This window comes from Vicugna pacos, chromosome 33, assembly GCF_048564905.1.
Source record: "Vicugna pacos chromosome 33, VicPac4, whole genome shotgun sequence".
Lineage (NCBI taxonomy): Eukaryota > Metazoa > Chordata > Mammalia > Artiodactyla > Camelidae > Vicugna > Vicugna pacos.
Genome location: NC_133019.1, coordinates 19,439,581 through 19,459,249, shown reverse-complemented (window position 1 = coordinate 19,459,249; position 19,669 = coordinate 19,439,581). Strand labels below are relative to the sequence as shown.

General features: G+C 34.2%; 2 protein-coding genes across 8 annotated transcripts in view; one reads left to right on the top strand and one right to left on the bottom strand.

Moving 5' to 3' along the window:
- C33H11orf65 (chromosome 33 C11orf65 homolog) overlaps window positions 1-19,669 on the bottom strand; it is a 258,094-nt gene that overhangs the window by 93,284 nt on the left and 145,141 nt on the right. The window lies entirely within an intron of this gene.
- The window catches only part of LOC116277740 (serine-protein kinase ATM-like), a 99,020-nt gene that overhangs the window by 20,643 nt on the left and 58,708 nt on the right, over window positions 1-19,669 (top strand). Inside the window, exons 18-29 of the mRNA XM_072953810.1 lie at window positions 34-154; window positions 1,812-1,985; window positions 2,887-3,047; window positions 4,055-4,301; window positions 7,130-7,245; window positions 8,212-8,338; window positions 8,821-9,020; window positions 11,909-12,083; window positions 12,642-12,806; window positions 13,417-13,549; window positions 15,004-15,099; window positions 17,058-17,229. Of these exons, the coding sequence (XP_072809911.1) occupies window positions 34-154; window positions 1,812-1,985; window positions 2,887-3,047; window positions 4,055-4,301; window positions 7,130-7,245; window positions 8,212-8,338; window positions 8,821-9,020; window positions 11,909-12,083; window positions 12,642-12,806; window positions 13,417-13,549; window positions 15,004-15,099; window positions 17,058-17,229 (1,887 nt within the window). The remainder of the gene's footprint in view (window positions 1-33; window positions 155-1,811; window positions 1,986-2,886; window positions 3,048-4,054; window positions 4,302-7,129; window positions 7,246-8,211; window positions 8,339-8,820; window positions 9,021-11,908; window positions 12,084-12,641; window positions 12,807-13,416; window positions 13,550-15,003; window positions 15,100-17,057; window positions 17,230-19,669) is intronic.

Genomic DNA, 19,669 nt, shown 5'->3' with positions numbered 1-19,669 from the left:
AAATTATTTTACTTTTTGCTTTTTATTTTTAAGATTATTTCAGCATATGGAACAAGGACGTTCTTCTACATTATTGAAAGCACTTCCTCTGAAGCTTCAGCAAACAGCTTTTGAAAATGCCTACTTGAAAGCTCAGGAAGGAATGAGAGAAGTGGTAATTTTAGTAATGCATATTTGCTGTTATTATATACTTTCTATAAATACACCATGTAGTACTTTATGAAGTTTGACCTAAGACAGTTTACATCCAGTAGTTCACAGTGTAAATTTAGACTAGAACAGCTTGTATGAATTAATTGAAATTGCTTTATTTATTGGTCACGATTGGTTGAATAATGGCAGTTTCTTTCGGTTCAGCTTCTGTGTAGCATTGTTGTAGGAAAAGCAGAATTTCCTGAGTTTTCATGGGAGTATAAATGACTTACTTTTTTATTAAAGAGAATTTTTTGTAAGATCTGATTAAAAAATAATTCACAGGACAAGTGACAATAGGAAGAAATGGATTGAGAAGAAATACTCTAATTGGGAAGATCAAATTATTTTTGTGCTCTGTAGTGAACCTTATAATTTTCATATTTTTTTGTGGAATAATATTTTTTCCTAAAATGGCAAGAATTGTCTTAGTAGTAGAATTTATTCATTTATATATGCCTTAACTTGTTTGTTATAATTATGTGAGGCAGTTAATCAACTGACTGTATATTCTGTAATAGCACAAACCTGAAAAGGAAAGTTGCAGGGAAGAATGTGAATTTGGAAAGAGATTTCAATAGATAGGGAAAATGAGTGTAAATAATATAAAATATAATAGAGATAATGTATAATATATATTTTAAAATCTGCCAGTCACGTGCCAAAAGGGAAAATATTGACCTGACAGCAGTTCATTGGGAGAAAAGACGTAAGAAGTTTTACATCTTGAGAGCATAACATGAATCAACATTTTAATGGTTATCACAAAAAGCAAATTCTGTTTTAGATGTCATTAGTAGAAGCAGACTGTGATGAATAAATTCATGAAAAGAACTTGAAACTTTTATTCATTTTAGAGGACGGCCAGCATGTAGGGTTTCATTCTCAGTAAAAGTAGATTTTTCACTAGAAGGTTACAGAGTCTGTAGATCTGTCTCTTACAAGGAGTAGGTGAAGGAGTCGACTTAGTGGGAACCTCACAGCTATTTTCAAACATGTCAGTGATTGCTGTTTAGTAAAGGATTAGGTCCTTCCTTTTTTTTGTATCAGAACCAGAAATACAATCAGTGAATAGCAAGTTTTCCTGATGTGAAGGGAAATTTCTATCCAGTATACTGAGTCAAAAAATGTACATATCCATTGCAGTAGTATAATGATTGATTATTAAGCTGGTAGAATATATCATTCTATCTAGTTGCGTGATTTTACTGATTTTTTTTGTAATATATATGATGACATTTTTAAAGAATAAAGAGCTATGTATATTAAGTTATAATGGTAATAAATGGTTTAGAAGATAATACTTGGTGGTTGAAAAGCTTTTAGTCTCTCTCACTTTCCTGCAATTTCTTTCTCTTTCTTTTTCTTTAAAATGCTTTATACTTCATTGAACTGTTTGGCAATTCTTTCTATAAGACCTTATCAAAAGCAGACTTTCCCACTGTAGAAACTTAAGTATTTTCTCATAATCTCTATTCTTGGCTTCATCACTATAGAATTTAAAACTATTCACTGGTTGCTTAGATGTTATCGGTGTGTGCTTTGGTTTTAGTCTGGTTGGTTTATTTGTAATATCTAAATATTTACATTGCATTATTGTTTTTTAAATTCTTCTGAAGTCCCACAGAGCTGAGAACCCTGAATTTTTGGATGAGATTTGTAATAGGAAAGCCGTTTTACTGATGATGATAGCTGTGGTGTTATGCTGTAGCCCTGTCTGTGAAAAACAGGCTTTATTCGCACTATGCAAGTCTGTGAAAGAGAATGGATTAGAGCCTCACCTCATTAAAAAGGTACCTATGGATGAATATTTTTTGATTATAATCTTCCTTGGGTAACTTTTCAACACTTAAAAAAAAGTTAAACCTAGTTTTTAATGTGGCCCTTATTAAAGACTTGGAGACAGTTTTATGTTTTAGATTTGGAATGTTGAAAATCAGTAATGTTTTAGCTCAATTTTTAGAGCTGTAAAGCTTTTAAGTTGCATGATTACGAAGACCAGGTCCATCCTTGCAGTTACATCGGCACAGTGTTGTAGAATGTTCACCCCTGCCCTGTTTTACCACCTCAGCATTCATGGTTTGGGAAGTTCCAAGCCTTCCATTGTAGATTTTTACATGATGAACCAGTGATAGATCATGGCTTGATACACCGCTCAGCATTCTGCTCACGTGGTTTCCAGTGGAGTGAGCTTTGCAGTAAGCTAACCGATAAATAATCAGTCTAGATGAGTTAACCTTTTACCTCTTAGAATTAAAGTAAGAGGATACTTTAAAAAGATATATTATACAATTACACTACCTAATTATTATTATAAGTGGAATATAGTGTTTGGATTTTTCTCATTTGGGTTTAGGACTGAGAAAAAGAATTATTATACTTTAGACCTTCCTTTGAAATAGAATCAAATGTTGAAAATTGCAACATATTTTTCTGTTTTTATTCATTTAAGATTTTTAAGGGGCTTGCTATGTGGCAGGCACTGTGCTAATTATATTAAATACATTTTTCTCATTTAGTTTTGCTGAAGTGGGTACTTTTATTATCTCCATTTCATAGATTAATAAATCTAGGTATAGCAAAGTTAAATAAATGCGTAAAAGTCATACTGTAGATAGATATTAACAAGGATTTAAACGATTTATTGTTTCATTACTTTCTTAAAACATTGACTTCCTTTTTTGATTTGAACAGGTTTTAGAGAAAGTTTCTGAAACTTTTGGATACAGACATTTAGAAGACTTCATGGCTTCTCACTTGGATTATCTGGTTTTAGAATGGCTTAATCTTCAATACAGCTTATCTTCTTTTCCTTTTATTTTGTTAAACTACACAAACATCGAGGATTTCTATAGGTAGGTTTATGTGTGGCATATATGAAATATATTTAATTTAAAATTAGATATAGGAGATGGGGGTATAGGTCAGTGGTAGAGTGCAGGCTTAGCGTGAGTGAGGTCTCGGGCCCCCCCACCCCCAAAAAAAGAGCAAATAAATAAATAAATAAAATCAGTTATTAATGATAATGTGAAAGTCAGGACAGCTTTTTTTTGTTGTTGAAAGTGTACTGAAGGTTGTCAGTGGACTTAGGATCTGGTCCTGCCTGTGCCAATAACCAGCTACATGATGTTTGGGAAGCCACATATGCAGCCTCTGGGACTTGGTGTTTTAATCTGTAAAGTAAGGGAGTTACACATGGAGATCTTTCAGGTCCCTTTCAGCTTTAATATTTAGTAATCTTCTCTATGAAATATCAATGGTAAATTTTTAGTGGCTGACTCTTTTTACCTTTTCTATTGCTTGACTATGGGCCATTTAGTCATTATTTCTGTTTAATTGAAAAGTTAAGTTTACAAATATTTATTTTGCTAACTCTAAGTCTAGAGAAGAAAATTTTGAAAATGAAGAGGTTTGAAACAACTAAAGAATAACGTTTAAGTATCAGGATGACGGGAAGGCAATTCATAATTGTTTAGTGGTCTTTATTATTCATTTGGCAGTAATATTTACAGTTATTTGAATTTACAAATTGTTTTTGTATTTCACTTTACAATAATTTTACATAAGTTGATTATGCAGAAGAAATAAATATAAATTCAATTCTCACTTGTTTTTGATCATAGAACTGGTCTTAGATCTTAGAGTATACTCTAAGACCTCTGTTCTCTAGTGTGACTATTTAGAATTCACTTAACTTCATTTCTCCATTTATACAATTAGAGTAAGACTGCTTAATGATCTAGATGAAGTGATGTTCTAATGCTTATTAAAACATTTTATTATTTTAAGGACTATATTATAAAATTTTACTTGAAAAGTTACATGTAATGTACCTGTTTAATTTTAATTTTTATATTTTTAGGTCTTGTTATAAAGTTTTGATTCCACATCTGGTGATTAGAAGTCATTTTGATGAGGTGAAGTCCATTGCTAATCAGATTCAAGAGGATTGGAAACATCTTCTGACAGATTGCTTTCCAAAGATTCTTGTAAATATTCTTCCGTACTTCGCTTATGAGGGTACTGGAGACAGTGGGATGGCGCAGCAAAGAGAGACTGCTACCAAAGTCTATGATATGCTTAAAGATGAAAACTTATTAGGAAAACAGGTATGTCTTCAATGTTTACCGTACTTTTTACCCCTTAATTGATCTGAGGTATAACTAAAACTTTAAGGCTATTTATGCATCATTTATTAAATTTAATACTGTTTGAATAATCACTGTCTAGCATAGGTTATCCATGTATTTTTTGGTTATTGTTATACAATGTTCTCTCCTTTTGACTGACTTTTAAATGAAATGTTTTAATCAGAAATTTAAAAAAGAACTTTGGAATAGTTATATCAATTTTTCCTTTTTGAAATTTGCTTTAATTGGCAGTAATACTCAAATGCAAACTGGTTATTAAATTCAAGCACTATTGAACAAAGTATACAAAATCTTCTTAATTTCCTTTTTTTTTTAATTGAAGTACAGTCAATTACAATGTGTCTGTCTCTAGTGGATAGCACAATGTCCCCAGTCATGCATATACATACATGTATTGGTTTTCCTATTTTTTTCTATTAAAGATTATTACAAAATATTGAACATAGTTCCCCGTGCTGTACAAAAGAAACTTAAAAAAATAACTATTAATTTCGTCTTTAATCTCATCAAGCTCTTCACCTTTCATGGAAAAGTACAATCCCAAGTTCCCATACCTTGCTTTTTCCTTTTTCCATGACACTTACTACCTTCTAACATGATAAAAAGTTACTTGTGTATTATGTTCATTGGTTTTTATCAATCTTCGCTGTGAGTACTGTGAAGGTTGAATTTCCTACCTAGTATATATTGAGTACTCATTATTTGATAAAAGATGGAGTCAAGTTAAAAAGGATCTAACAGCTTCTGTTTGTTTTATAGTAATTTATATATATATCTATAATTATTTGAGGCAACTTATATTAAAATACAAATATAAACTTTTTAAGGTAAAAGAAGATTGGTCACTCCAATTTTTTTTTTTTAAATATAAGTAAGACAAGACTAACCAAGCTTGGTCAACATTAGTATTATAGTTGGATAAACTTCAAGAGTTATAATGACAACTTAATGCTAAATGAAGTTGAGACTAATAAAAATTTAATTTATGTCTTTAACTGAGAAGCCAAGAAATTCTGTTTTTGGCTGCCCAGTTATCTGTATTGAACCAAGAAATGGAGCAGCAAGTCTCTCAGTGGCTTAGGTGGACCGTTGCCAGTCAGAGCTGGTTTTAAGTCTGTAGCCCAGAGGCACATGGTGAGCAGAGGAGCTCCTGCCCCAAAAGGCAGTTGGGACAGGTGTTGGCATGGCAGAGGGTGTGGGGTTCATGAGAGACACTCTGTTTCTAGCCCCTTTCACCCAGTCTCCCAGCTTCGACTTCTGAGCAGGCCTCCTCTTAACTGTTCTTTTTCAGGTATTCAAACCAAGAGATAGCAATGTTCAGAGTCAGAATAAGTCCAGAAGGGAAAAGTGATTACATTAAACTCTGATTAAAGTGCCAGTCTCAAGAATGGAGAGATGCAACAATTAAAAATAATTTCTTGGCTTCTTGGTTAAAGACATAAATTTTTATTAGTCCCAATTTCATTTAGTATTAAGTTGTCATTATAAGTTAATTTTTCTCTGTTTCTCTAATACACAGTTTCTCTGAATCAATCAAGGTTCTTTTTTGTTTTCTGTGGATAAGTGTTGGTACAACTGTTAGCAGTCTGAGTCTTGTAAAACGGTTCATTGTTGAATGCCTAAAATATTCAGAGTTATAAGATTGTTTAGCTATACCCAGACATCTGAATAATTTGTATGTACCTTAGTAAACATTACAGATCTGGCTTGTTAGAGAATCATATGAAATTAGTGAGGTCAGTTGTCATCTGTGTGCAAGGAAGCTCATTAATTTTCTTCTCTGATATTAATCAGACTCAGCCACCTTGTACTTACTTATTCCAGATATGCTTTGAAATGGGGCTGGATTTTTAAAAGGGCTGAAACGTTGGAAATAATGACATGACAACTAATGTATAAGCCCAGGGAAAGGCTAGGATCTTTACACTAGATTTCTTTCTTGTCACTTTCCAGAATATTTTTGTTCTTAGGAAGTATTTCTAAACGTCCACGCGGAAGAGAGAAAGATAGTAAATCATCCATTTGCCTTTTTGGTTTAAAGCACTGTAACGCCTTATTTGGAGAGCTATGAATCCACCTTCAAGACTTCACAGTCATCAGTTCATTTGGCTGAGGTGTAACGTAGTATACCCATTCTTTCCATTTAGAGAGCTTATGCCCTTTGTGAGGCTACCTGTAGCAGGAAGTGGATTCATGAAGAGCCTGCTCCTGTCGGGGAGGATTTTAGCCTACACCTGATGACAGGCCATGTGGGTAGCAGCTGGCCTCAGAATTTGGGATATCAACCAAGTAGAAATCTGGGGCAAAATCATGCAGGGAACAAAGAGGTGATTATTGCCAGTCACTGGGAATTCTTACTAGTAAAGTTCTCTAAGTGAGATAGCATTCTCAAATAAGAATAAAATGCAGATTGATGAGCAGTATAGATCATTGGGGAATTTGGTTGGCAGGGAAATTATTAGGTTGAGGAATTTCAGGTTAGACCTTGAAGCCTTAGTCGTTAAAATAATTCTTTAAAATTATACGAAAGAACTGGATTAAGAGAGTGTTGTTTGGTATGAGTTCTATTTTCCTTTCAGTCTGTAGGTCAGCTTCATAGCAGAAAAAAGTGGATAACTCTTAAAGCTAACACTTTATGTCTTGCAAATCTTAGATCTTTGGTCACCTACTTCTTTCTATAGTCACTGAATAATTTCAGAAATGAGGCAATAACGTGAGCTCATTGAGCTGTCTTAAAGATCACAGACATAAAAACTTAAATGTATCTTAATTTTATATCCTTGCAGATTGATCACTTATTCATTAGTAATTTACCAGAGATTGTGGTGGAGTTACTGATGACGTTACACGAACCAGCAACGTCTGGTGCCAGCCAGAGCACTGACCCCTGTGATTTTTCAGGGTATGAGTATTTTTAACTTAGAGAATGAAATGCAATTTCAGAAGTTCCTTGGGAGGTTTATTGGTTGGCACCTTCAAATGTCTATTTCAGTTGTTAGGCGTGTACTCTGCTTTTGAATTGTTCCTTTAAAAATAATTACCTTTGAATTGTAGTAATTACTTACATGCTCTACTGTAGCCTCTCCACAGTAATTCTCTTGTAATTAACCACCTTGTTTGCAGATTTAATGACCTTTTCCTTCTCAGTCTTTCTGTAATATTGAACATTGTGCTATCTCTTGTCTCTTGAAATTTTCTTCTTCATAGCAGGTTATTCCTTGTTCTCTTCTCCTTATCTGTGACTTGCCTTCTGTATCACCTTTTCTTTATCACGCTCCTTAACTAGCAGAATCTTAGTGTACTACAATTTCATTTGAATGTGAAACCCACTTGGTTGTATATGAATGTTAGAGTTATTTTCCCAGCTTGATTGTAAGCTACTTGAAAACACCCTTTACCTTTTTATATGCTCTACAGTGCTAAGCATATAAAATAGTAATAATATCTACTAAATTACTTTTACATATATAGTTTCATTTGATACAGTGCTTGATTGCTGTGTTCTAAGAATTAGTTTGTTTATAGTGTTAGCATAAAGCTTTAATTCATACCTGAAGTGAAGTGATACTAAGTCTCACTTGTGGAATTGCTATTAACTTTATAAAGGGATTTTAAAGCAAATTATTTAAAATTGACTAAGCTCTGGTAAGTTAAGGTACTTAGATATTCTGCCTGATGCATATAGACTGTGTCAAGTCATTTGTGATTTTATTAAAAGTCTAGTTTTTGAGTAGAAGAACATTTTTAAAATTTTGGGTTATTATAATACAAATTTTCTTTCTGGATTTTCACTGGTGTAACATGAAAATGTTTTTCTTGATCCTTTTATTCTGGAAATGATGACTGTATTTTTTTCTATAACTCTTAGGGATTTGGATCCTGCTCCTAATCCACCTCATTTTCCATCACATGTGATTAAAGCAACGTTTGCCTATATCAGTAATTGCCATAAAACAAAGCTTAAAAGCATTTTAGAAATTCTTTCCAAAAGTCCTGTAAGTATGTATTCCTAGCATAATAACTGAAGAGAGATGTCCTTCTTTTTCAGCTTGAAAATCTGTATAAGTGCATCTTAAAGAAAAAAAAGTAAACAAATGGAAAATTCATCTGAATAAATTAAGAAAAACACTCATTTGCAAGTTTATATCTTGGTATTTTACTTAGCAGTATTAACTGGAATATGTCACATATCAGGGCTGGATTTTGTGGCATTTTAGTCATTGGCTCAGAGAATATATATGTGTATATATGTATTTTTAAGAATATGCTATTTAATTATAGTTTATTATCTGAAAATAAATAAATTGACAGTAGTTTTGTAGTTTAAGGTAGTAATATTCTGAATGTAATATTTTACTTTTGATAGCAAACCCAAAACAAAATTATGTGATTTAGAATTCTGTATTTTGAATAGAAAATGTATTTATTATGGCTGAGTATTAGACAAATTTTTACTAAATGTATCTTTGTTTTCTAGGACTCCTATCAGAAAATCCTCCTAGCCATATGTGTGCAAGCAGCTGAGACAAACAATGTTTATAAAAAGCACAGAATTCTTAAAATCTATCACCTGTTTGTTAGTTTATTACTGAAAGATATAAAGAGTGGCTTAGGTGGAGCTTGGGCCTTTGTTCTTCGAGATGTTATTTATACTTTGATTCACTACATCAACAAAAGGTAAATTATATATTTAGACCAATATATAAGTAGTTTTTCTACTCTTACCTTTATTGAAAATTTGTATGCTTCTTGACATCGCTTATATGTGGAATCTAAAAAATGATACAATGAACTTATTTACAAAACAGACATAGACCGACATAGAAAACAAACAGGGTTACCGAAGAAGAAATGGGGTTGGGGAAGGGACAAATTGGGAATTTGGGATTAAAAGATACCCACTACTATATATAAAATATATAAAAATAAGGACGTACTGTATAGCACAGAGAATGGTATTCAACACCTTGTAATAACCTATAATGGAAGAGAATCTGAAAAAGAAAAAATATGTATGTGTGTGTGTGTGTATACATATATATACATATACACATATATATGTATATATATATAAAACTGAATCACTTTACTGTACACCTGAAACATTGTAAATCAACTAGACTTCAATTTAAAAAAAAGAGGGGGAAGGTATAGCTCAAGTGGTAGAGCGCAAGCTTAGCATGCACGAGGTCTTGGGTTCAGTCCCCAGTACCTCCTCCAAATAGAAATAAATAAATAAACCCAATTACCTCCCCCTCATAAAAACAAAGCAAATAAAAAAAAAGAAATAGAGAAATTATGTGCTTGGAAAAAGTAGAAGCCAGAGTTTTCTGAATTTTGTTTTTTCAGTATGTATAATATCTACCTATTTTTCTTTCAGATTGTATCACTACTTCTTCAACTCTAGGAATCTTAAGTACAAAGGGTCTTCAACATTTTAAAATAAATATTCTAGTTTTTGATAGCCGTAAATATATATATTATCAATTCTAGTCACTACTTCCAGTGTGTATATGTGGAGTGGGGGGAGGGGGTTCCCTGCACGCATCCAAGGTATTCTCCAGACATCAGCTGATACCTACCCAGAGATAGTGTCAGATCCCACAGGTTAAGAGCTCAGTCCTGCAAGACTGCCCCCTCCAGTCACACCAGATGTCAGTTGAAAGCCCAGGTTATCACTGGCAATAGATTGGAGATTTCAATGACCCCTTTTCTTGGGTTTGATCAGTTTGCTAGAGTGGTTCACAGAACTCAGGAAACCTGTTTATTCACTAGATTGCTGGTTTATTATAAAAGGAAACAACTCAGGAACAGCCAGAGGGAGGAGATGCACAGGGCAGGGCATGGGGAAAGGGCATGGACCTTCCATGCCCTGCTATGTGCATTTCACTCTCCCCACACCTACATGTGTTCACCAGCCCAGAGGCTCCCTAAACCCCATCCTTTGTGGTGTTAATGGAGACCTAATTACATAGGCATGATTGCTGAAATCATCAGCCACTGGTGATTGATTTTTTTTATTGAATTATAGTTAATTTACAATGTTTTAGTTTATGGTATATAACAAAGTGATTCAGTTGTACATATGTGTATATTCTTTTTCATATTCCTTTCCATTATAGTTTATTATATAGTATTGAATATAGTTCCTTGTGCTATACAGTAGGACTGTATTGCTTATCTGTGTTATATAATGTAGTTTGTATCTGCTAATCCCAAACTCTTAATTTATTCCTCCTTCCCCTTCTCCATTGGTAGCCATAAGAGTATTCCTTGCCATTGTAGTCACTGAAGACAGTTCAGATAGTGTTTTGACAGAGATTTCCCAAAATACTAAGAACCAGAGAGAGAGAGAGAGAAAACCTTTCCTAGTCCTTGCAGATTTGCTCTATGTTAGGACTCCTCTTCAGCACTTACCTAGGTTTGCACTGAGCCCAGAGCTCAGCCCAAAGTGAGAGATTGTGGTCGTCTCATTTAGTTTTTGAGCAAGCACCTTGTCCTGGACATGTGTCTGGCTTTCTAAATTCCTTGAAAACATGGGTGAGTTTGAGGTTCTAATTTCCCAAGGGAACACTCTCCCTGGCTTTTCATCCTAGGCATTAGGTGGTCTGTTGTGTGTCTCAGCAATGATCTTTTATCCCAGGCAGCTGTGGGTTGTTGGTCAGCCTTACAATGTTTTCAAGCAATGCACTCAGCTTTTCCAGCCTGGGGGATATCCAGGTTAGGGAAAACAGAGCGAAGCACCTTACGTTAGTCCTTTAGGTAGCTCCCATTGAGATTTAGAACAGACATAACACAATCATTTGGGAATAAGGTCTGCTCTGCTCCCTCTGGAACGAAGGACCAGGATCCCACATTGGAAATGAGGACTGCGGTTTTTGTGACTGCTGCCAGACTGGGGAGGGGTGTGGCAGGGACAGGTGAAATCACCACAAAGCTTTCCTAGATTTTAAATTCCTTTCTCTTAATTCAGTGATTGCTTGATTGCTGTAAACTTTTGACTTTTGACTGTTTTACAGAGTTCTTACGAAGTTCTGGCAGTTTGCTTGTTTTTCAGTGTTTCTGTCAGGAGAGCTTAGAGCTGCCTACTCTGTCATTTTGTTGTTGTCACTTCCCTTTTCGGCTGTTAAACTATTAAGGAATTAAATGTGACTTTTATGTCAAGTCACATCAGAATTAGAGCTGTTGAGGAACAGACTCACAGACAGAATACAGACTTGTGGTTCCCAGGGCGGAGACGGGTGGGAAGGGATAAACTAGGAGTTTGAGATTTGCAGATACTGGCCGCTATATATAAAATAGAGAAACAAGTTTATACTGTATATATTCAGTATCTTGTAGTAGCTCATGGTGAAAAAGAATATGAAAATGAATATATGTATATTCATGTATGACTGAAGCATTGTGCTGTACACCAGAAATTGACACAACATTGTAAACTGACTATATTTATACCTCAATGAAAAAGAAGAGAAAAAGAATTAGAGCTGTTGAATAAAAATGACTTTCAAATGAGTTTATATGGAAGTAGTGTCGTAGGACTTACCGTTTTTTCCCCTTATTAGGCCTGCTCGTTTCACGGGTGTGTCCTTACGTAGCTTCTCCCTTTGTTGTGACCTGTTAAGCCGGGTTTGCCACACAGCAGTAACTCACTGTAAGGATGCTTTAGAAAATCATCTTCATGTTATCGTTGGTACACTTATACCCCTTGTGGATGATCAGATGGAGGTTCAGAAACAGGTAATTTCCCAAATCGTCTTCAAAATGACATTTGAAATAACATTGATAAAAGTATTCTTGGGAGGAGCTGTTTTATATTTCCTTGGTGTAATCAGTAATTTTAGTGAAAATATTCTTTGGAAAATGGTGGAAAAAATTTCTCGATAAATTAATCCTTGTAATCATTTAATTGCAGAGCAGTTGGCAATTTTGATCTGATAAATAACCTGATTTCTGTCTCTTAACTTAGGCTGAATTATAGAGTTAGTCAAAACGAAGGATGCAGTTCACCCACTGTGATGGTGTCTGAGATATTACTTATATAAAATGTTTCAGTAATATTGGCAGTTTTATACCTCAGTGCCCATCCTGTAGTTAACACCTTACGTATTTGTTGAATTATTTGGAAGCACAGAAACAGTAGTAGCTGGGTGTCTTTGAAGTGATAGAGAACATTTTATGTGAACGAGGTTAGTAGAGTTTGTATCGTTTATTATAGTGGGTTTGGTTGTTTTGCTTTAAAGTATAATTAATCCATTTCTCCTCTTTTGATTTTTTTTCTTTTTAAATTATGTTCAGGTATTGGACTTGTTGAAATACTTAGTGATTGATAACAAGGATAATGAAAACCTATATATCACGATTAAGCTTTTAGATCCTTTTCCTGACCACGTTGTCTTTAAGGATTTACGTATTACTCAGCAGAAAATCAAATACAGTAGAGGACCCTTTTCACTCTTGGAGGTAATAATTATTCCATCATCTTACTATTTTGTATTAGAGAGGATAGTGGTATTTTTGGAAACCTCTAATGCTCTAAAAACAAAAACCAATCTTTTTTAAAAAATGATACTGACAGGCGTATGTAGAATAGATAAACAAGATTATACTGTATAGCACAGGGAAATATACACAAGATCTTGTGGTAGCTCACAGTGAAAAAAAATGTGACAATGAATATACGTATGTTCATGTATAACTGAAAAGTTGTGCTCTACTCTGAAATTTGACACAACATTGTGAAATGACTAACTCAATAAAAATACGTTAAAAATAAGAAAAAACAAAAAAATGTAATCTACCCTCTTAAATAAAAAATCAAATATGCTGTAACAATCTGAAACTCTAATTGCATTATCATGAGAGAGTCTGTTAGAATTTAAATGATTAAAACATTGTAGGATTTGAAGTGGAAGAAGTAATTTATTTCTACCTTGTTTGGTAGTAACAGTGATATGAATTAGTGTCTGTAAAAGGCGGCACTAACTGATTTTTTTATTGCTGTTAGGTTTTATTCTACAGACTCAACCAATATGTGTCAAAAGTTACATTTTTATCTAATTTTTTCTTTTAGGAAATTAACCATTTTCTCTCAGTAAGTGTTTATGACGCACTTCCCTTGACAAGGCTTGAAGGACTGAAGGATCTTCGAAGACAACTAGAACAACATAAAGATCAGATGATGGATCTTATGAGAGCATCTCAGGGTACGAACTTTAACAACTTCGGTTATTTGTACCCATTTCTTTCTGAAAGAATCTTTTGTGAATTCTTGTTCTTGATTTAATTCTCATAGACTTAGTCTAGACTCTCATCATTTAGTTCAGACCCTCATTCTTTCTTTCTTTTAAAAAAAATTTTTTTTTTTAAATGAAGGTACTGGAGATTGAACCCAGGACCTCATGCATGCTAAGCACGTGCTCTACCACTGAGCTGTACCCTCCCCCAGACCCTCATTATTTCTCGTCTAACCATGAAAGACTTCCCAAATGGTCTCCTCACCTTGAACTACTCCCATTTTATCCATGCTCTACACCTCTGCTGGAATGATTTCTCTAAGTCTAAATAATCATGTTATTCTGCTGCTTAAAAACATGTTAACCACTTGCTACTGCCTGAAAGAAAAATTTGAATTCCTTTGAGCTAGGCATACAAGGTAATCTATCTCTGTCTACTGCTCCAACTTATTTAAATAAAAGAAACATGTTTCATTTTAAGCATCTTATCCCTGTTTGTGTGTTGTGCGTATGTATATATGTGTGTTTTACGTATATATATGCGTATTTGTATGTGTTTCTAGCTTTTTTTTTTACCTAAGAAAACATCCATTTTATGTTGATTTGATTTGAGTTTAGGTTATTATAGTACAGCATGTGGTGGAAATTTTTTCTACTTATGTTTTGATTTTCATCTTTATGTGCCCATTAACTTCATGTTTCTATTGTGTTATTTTTATCCTCAGTACTTTTAAAAATTAATTTTATTTTGACTCTCTGAACTCCCAAATTTCTAGTGCGTTTTTTCGGAGATATATATATACATAAAACATGAAACCCTCTTTCCATCTTTTGTTCTTGTGTGTTTGAGTATTTTGTTCATCTAGACCAATACAGCCAATAGATGTGTGTAGCTATTTAGATTTAAATGAATTCGAATTAAATAAAATTGTAAGTTTGGTTTCTTTGTTGTGCTAGCACATGTCACGTTCTCAGGAGTAACGTGGCTTGTGGCTGTCTTTGGACAGCATAGATTATAGAACATTTTCATCATTTCAGGAAGTTCTGTTGGACAGTGCTGGTCCATTCTAAATGCTAAAGGCTAAAAATCCAAGCATGCTCCCAAAGTTCCTTCTAGCTTAATGTTGAATGATTTCTGTGTTTCTAACTGTGATTTTTTCTAAGATACTGATTTTTCTACATAACTTGTTAAGACATTTTTCTCTGTCTGCCAAATGTGGCTGCTTACTTTTACATGATTCTGTTTCAGAAGGATGTTCAAATACGTTCATTCATTTCATATTTTTGAGGTGCTCATGATTTAAAATCTTTTCTAAAAAACTTCGTAAGTTTTCTAGTCATATAATTTAATATATGAACACGTTATAGAGAAAAGTGTTGTCTCTGCTATAGCGTAAGCTGATTTTTTCCAAAACTGCTTCCAGATAACCCGCAGGATGGCGTGATGGTGAAGCTGGTTGTCGGCTTGTTGCAGTTATCCAAGATGGCAGCAAACCACGCTGGTGAAAAAGAAGTTTTAGGTAAACTGTTCGACTGAATAAATATGCTTTCTTTTTGTTTGAGTGGTGATTTTTATAATATTTTTTAATCGATAAAAGTTTGTCATTTGGGATATTGGGGAAATGTGAGATGCTAGTCACATTTCTGCTTAGTTCAGGTATCCCTGAGCAGTCCCCCACAACATTTTCCTTCCTAAGACATTCATATGAAGCTAAGAAGGTAGGGATTAACACACGTTAATGATTAACTGTTCATTTGAAAATGCCTTGTAAATATTTAGGAAAGTCAGAAAAACCTGTTTGTAGCATTAAGTTGCAAATAAATTGACTTCTGCTACATTTTATAAATACAGTGTAACTGAATGGTACTTAGTATCTTTTTTATATAACTGAAATAAGAATGAGGACTTGGAGCGCTAGATTAAACTCAGTTATTAAAGCCACTTTCACCTCCTTTTCTCCCACCATTTGGGGGTTAACTCATATAAGATAAAAAACCAACATTATGCCTAGTGTAAGTGTTTAAATTTGGTGATCACAGGATGGAAAAATCACATGATTAAAGTCAGCTTGAAGTTGTGACAAAATTGTTTCAAATAAGAAAAATGGGAGGAACAGAAATGCTTCACAGATTCTACCATCTTTCAACAGAGTCTTTCTTAACTTCTCAGTGGAAGTCTAGTGTCTGGGGTACTTCTTTTTCCTGTAGACTTTTTATTGAAATATATCTAACATGGAGAAAAGTCATAAGTATCTAACATGAAGAATTTTTGCAAACAGAACACACCTGTACATCTAGCACCCAGGCCAAGAAACAGAACTTTACCAGTACCCTAAAAATTTCCTTTGACCAAGGAATTTACCATTTGTCCATAGTAGCACTGCTCTGGGGACAAACCTGATTTACTACAGGAGACTCAGTGACTTTCCTGTGTAGCATAAAATATTAGCGATTTATACCCACAGCTAACATGTTACTTAATGGTGAGTGCCTGAAAGCTTTCTCCCTCAGATCAGGAATGAGGCAAGTTTGCCCAGTTTTACCACGGCTGTTCATCATTATACTGGAAGTTCTAGGCAGAGCAATTGAAACAAGAAACAAGAAAGTAAAAACATTCAAATTGGAAAGCAAGAAGTAAAACTATATTCACAGATGACATATTTCTGTATTTATAGAAAATCTACTGGAAAGTTACCATAAGAGAGCTAATAAATGAATTCAGCAAAATTATAGAATACAAGATCAACACAAAAACCTCGGTTATGTTTCTGTACACCAGCAATGAGCAATATGAAAATGAAATTCCATTCCATTTATAATCACATCTGAGAGAATTAAATACCTGGGATAATTTTAATTAAGAAAGTGGAAGACTTGTACATACTCTGTTTTTTAGAAGTAAGTCACTAAGTACAGCCCACACTCAACGGGAGAATTAGGCTCTACCTTTTGAAAGGAGGACTATCAAATAATTTGTTTTAATGTATTTTATTAAATTCCACCATGACTGGGAAAGAGCATGAGGGAGCTGTCTGGCATGCTGAAAATATCCTTCTTCATTTGGGTAGTAATAATGCAGGTGGAAAAAAAATGTGCATGTGTGCATGCATGTTTGTGTGTATCTGTGTAAGTGTGTGAATTTTCACGAAACTGAGTGTTTAATATTTGTGGACTTTATGTAATACCTCAAAAAAATGGATGCTCGCATACAGTGGCTTTATTTGTACTTTCCTTAATATCTACATTCTACTAGTTAATTTGTCTCCTGGGTGTGACTTTATGGGGGAAAATATTGCCACATGGATGCTATGTGAAGAAAATGATACTGTATTTTGTAGCTTCTTTAATCTATTCAAAATCTTTGAGAAAATACTTAAATCTTAAAAGATGACAGAATATGTTTTTGAAATTAGCGAAGTTCTGTTTTATGCACAATCTCTTAGCTGTCATTCTACTGAAATGGAATTTCTGTGTGCAGAGGCTGTTGGAAGCTGCTTGGGAGAAGTGGGTCCTGTAGATTTCTCTACAATAGCGATACAGCATAACAGGGACACATCGTGTACCAAGGCTCTTGAGTTATTTGAAGATAAAGAGCTTCAGTGGACCTTCATACTGCTGACCTACCTGAACAGTACGCTGATAGAAGATTGGTGAGCATTTAATGATACCGTATATCTGATCGCACTTACTTAATCTGACATTCAAGGAGATTGGGACTTCATATAAATTAACATTTCCAGTAACTAAAGTGTTCTCCTTTTAGTTGCCATATTTTCAGTTTCAAATATTTAGCGAAAAGCATAGTATTTTTATTAATTCTCGTAATTACTAAAACCTTACTGTGTGCCGGGTACTTTATATAGTGATGAGTACACAAGACAAGGTTCATATTAAATTTTAGAGTAAACTGGACAAATAAATGATACGAAAACTATCAGGTGGTTCAACACAAAACATTAAGATAGGGGGATATAACTGGGGATAGTTTGGGCACTTGTCAGAATCAAAGATACCATTGTCTTCTCAGCCTTGATCCTTTTAAAATGAGTCATACAGCAGAAATTTTATAATTCCGAAAGTCTTAAGCTAATCGGGTAGGGCTTTCTTTTGCCTATTAATGCTCCTTGCAAAGCAAAATGACAATAGGTAGTGTCATAATTTCAGCTTGCTCAGTGTGAGATTACTTTTGCTTTCTCTTCCCCTCCTTATTTATCTATTTACTTGCAGTTGCCTATTTATCTGTTATTTGTAGACCTTTGAGTGATGAGGGGCTTGGGACACTGACCCTCTGCTCAGTGGAAAGTCCATGTATAACCATTGTTGGCCCTCCCTGTCTGTGGTTCTGCATTCAAGGACTGAACCAACTGCAGATTGTGTAGTATTGTAGTATTTACTGTTGAAAAAACATCTGTGTGTAAGTGGATCTGTATAGTTCAACTCTTGTTCAAGGTTCAGCTGTATTTTTGATATATTTGAGCACCTCATCGCCACCACTAGGGGGCTGATTTCAAAGGATTTTTGCCCACAGTCTTTCCAAGGTAAATAGATGTTTTGCATCTGTTTCCCCATAACAGCCCCGACCCCTTGTCTTGGGGAATAAGTGGTGTCTGCCTGCTGTCTTGTTGTTGTTAATTTAAGGAACATGTATCTTTCTCTCTTTGGTTGTTGTTGTTACAGTAAAAATGCTGACATGGTTTCTTTTCCAACATTTTATTATAAAAATTTTCAAACTTATTTCTATGTTATTTGTTGTAATTTCTCCATTTTCCTTTCTTATTTTGCTTGTTTGTGCCCTCTCTTTTTTCTTCTTTGTGAGTTTGGCCAGAGGTTTGTCGATTTTATTTACTCTTTCAAAAAACCAGCTTTTGTTTTGATTGATTTTTTTCTATTTTTTAATCTCTTCTTTATTATTTCCTTCCTTCTGCTGACTTTTGTGGTTTTTTGCTCTTTCTTTTCTAATTCTTCTAGCTGGTGGGTAGGATTGTTTATTTGAGATTGTTCTTCTTTTTTGAGGAAGGCCTGTATTGCTATAAACTTCCCTCTTAGAACTGCCTTTGCTGCGTCCCATAAATTTTGTGTGGTTATGTTTTCATTTTCATTTGTCTCAAGATATTTTTTCATTTCAACTTTGATTTCATCATTGACCCATTGATTTTTTAATAGCATGTTGTTTAATCTCATGCTTTCATTTTTTTCTTCCTTGTTTTTCTGTAGTTGATTTCAAACTTAAAACAAAGTTGAAAGAATTTTACAGTAAACACCCATGTACTCACCACCTCGATTCTTCCTAGACTGTACCATTATTATTTTACTATTATCCTTGCTTTATCACGTTTAGCCATTCTCCTATCCATGTATTAATCCATCTCTTTTTTAAAATGTGTTTCAAAGTAGATCTGGCAGTTTTTCAGGAGATTTTTCACAGAAAATTTGCAAGCATTAAGTGTTTCATTTGTTACACAGTAATTGGCAATTGATTTTTCTGAAAAAAATGCACAAAAATATTAGTCTGACTTGAACTTGAGAACCACAGGGAATAGGTACAGCTTGTTTTTCCTGTCTTTTTTATAAGAGGAAGAACCTTCATTACATGTTTAAGGGCCCTGAGGTATATGAAGGGGATGTTGACTAAGGAATTCCCAGAATCATGGAAGACATCTCTAAGGAAGTGTCATCTAGCTCATCTGAGTGATCAGGAGTCAGCTGTAAGATGATTAGGGCTAAAACATTCAGACAGAGACTAGGTAGACTGGAAATAAGCTTTGTGTGTTTGAGGATCAGAAAGAGCCTGGTGTGGAAGAAGATGATATGAAATGAAATTAGGAGGTCAGGACTAATTCTGATTAAGAAATTTGGATTTGATTCGAAATACATAAGGAAGCCGTTGAGTTTTAAGCAAAGTAATGTCATGATGCAGTTTACATTTTTGCTCTAACTTTCATATGACAAGTTGATTGTGATAGGGCAGAAACGGAAACAGGAAGCCCGATTATGAAACTACTGCAGTAATCCAGAGGAGGAATGTTGGTGACTCAGATAAAGGTGGCAGTGATGGAGATGAGACAGAACATGCATGGAACCAGGGCATGT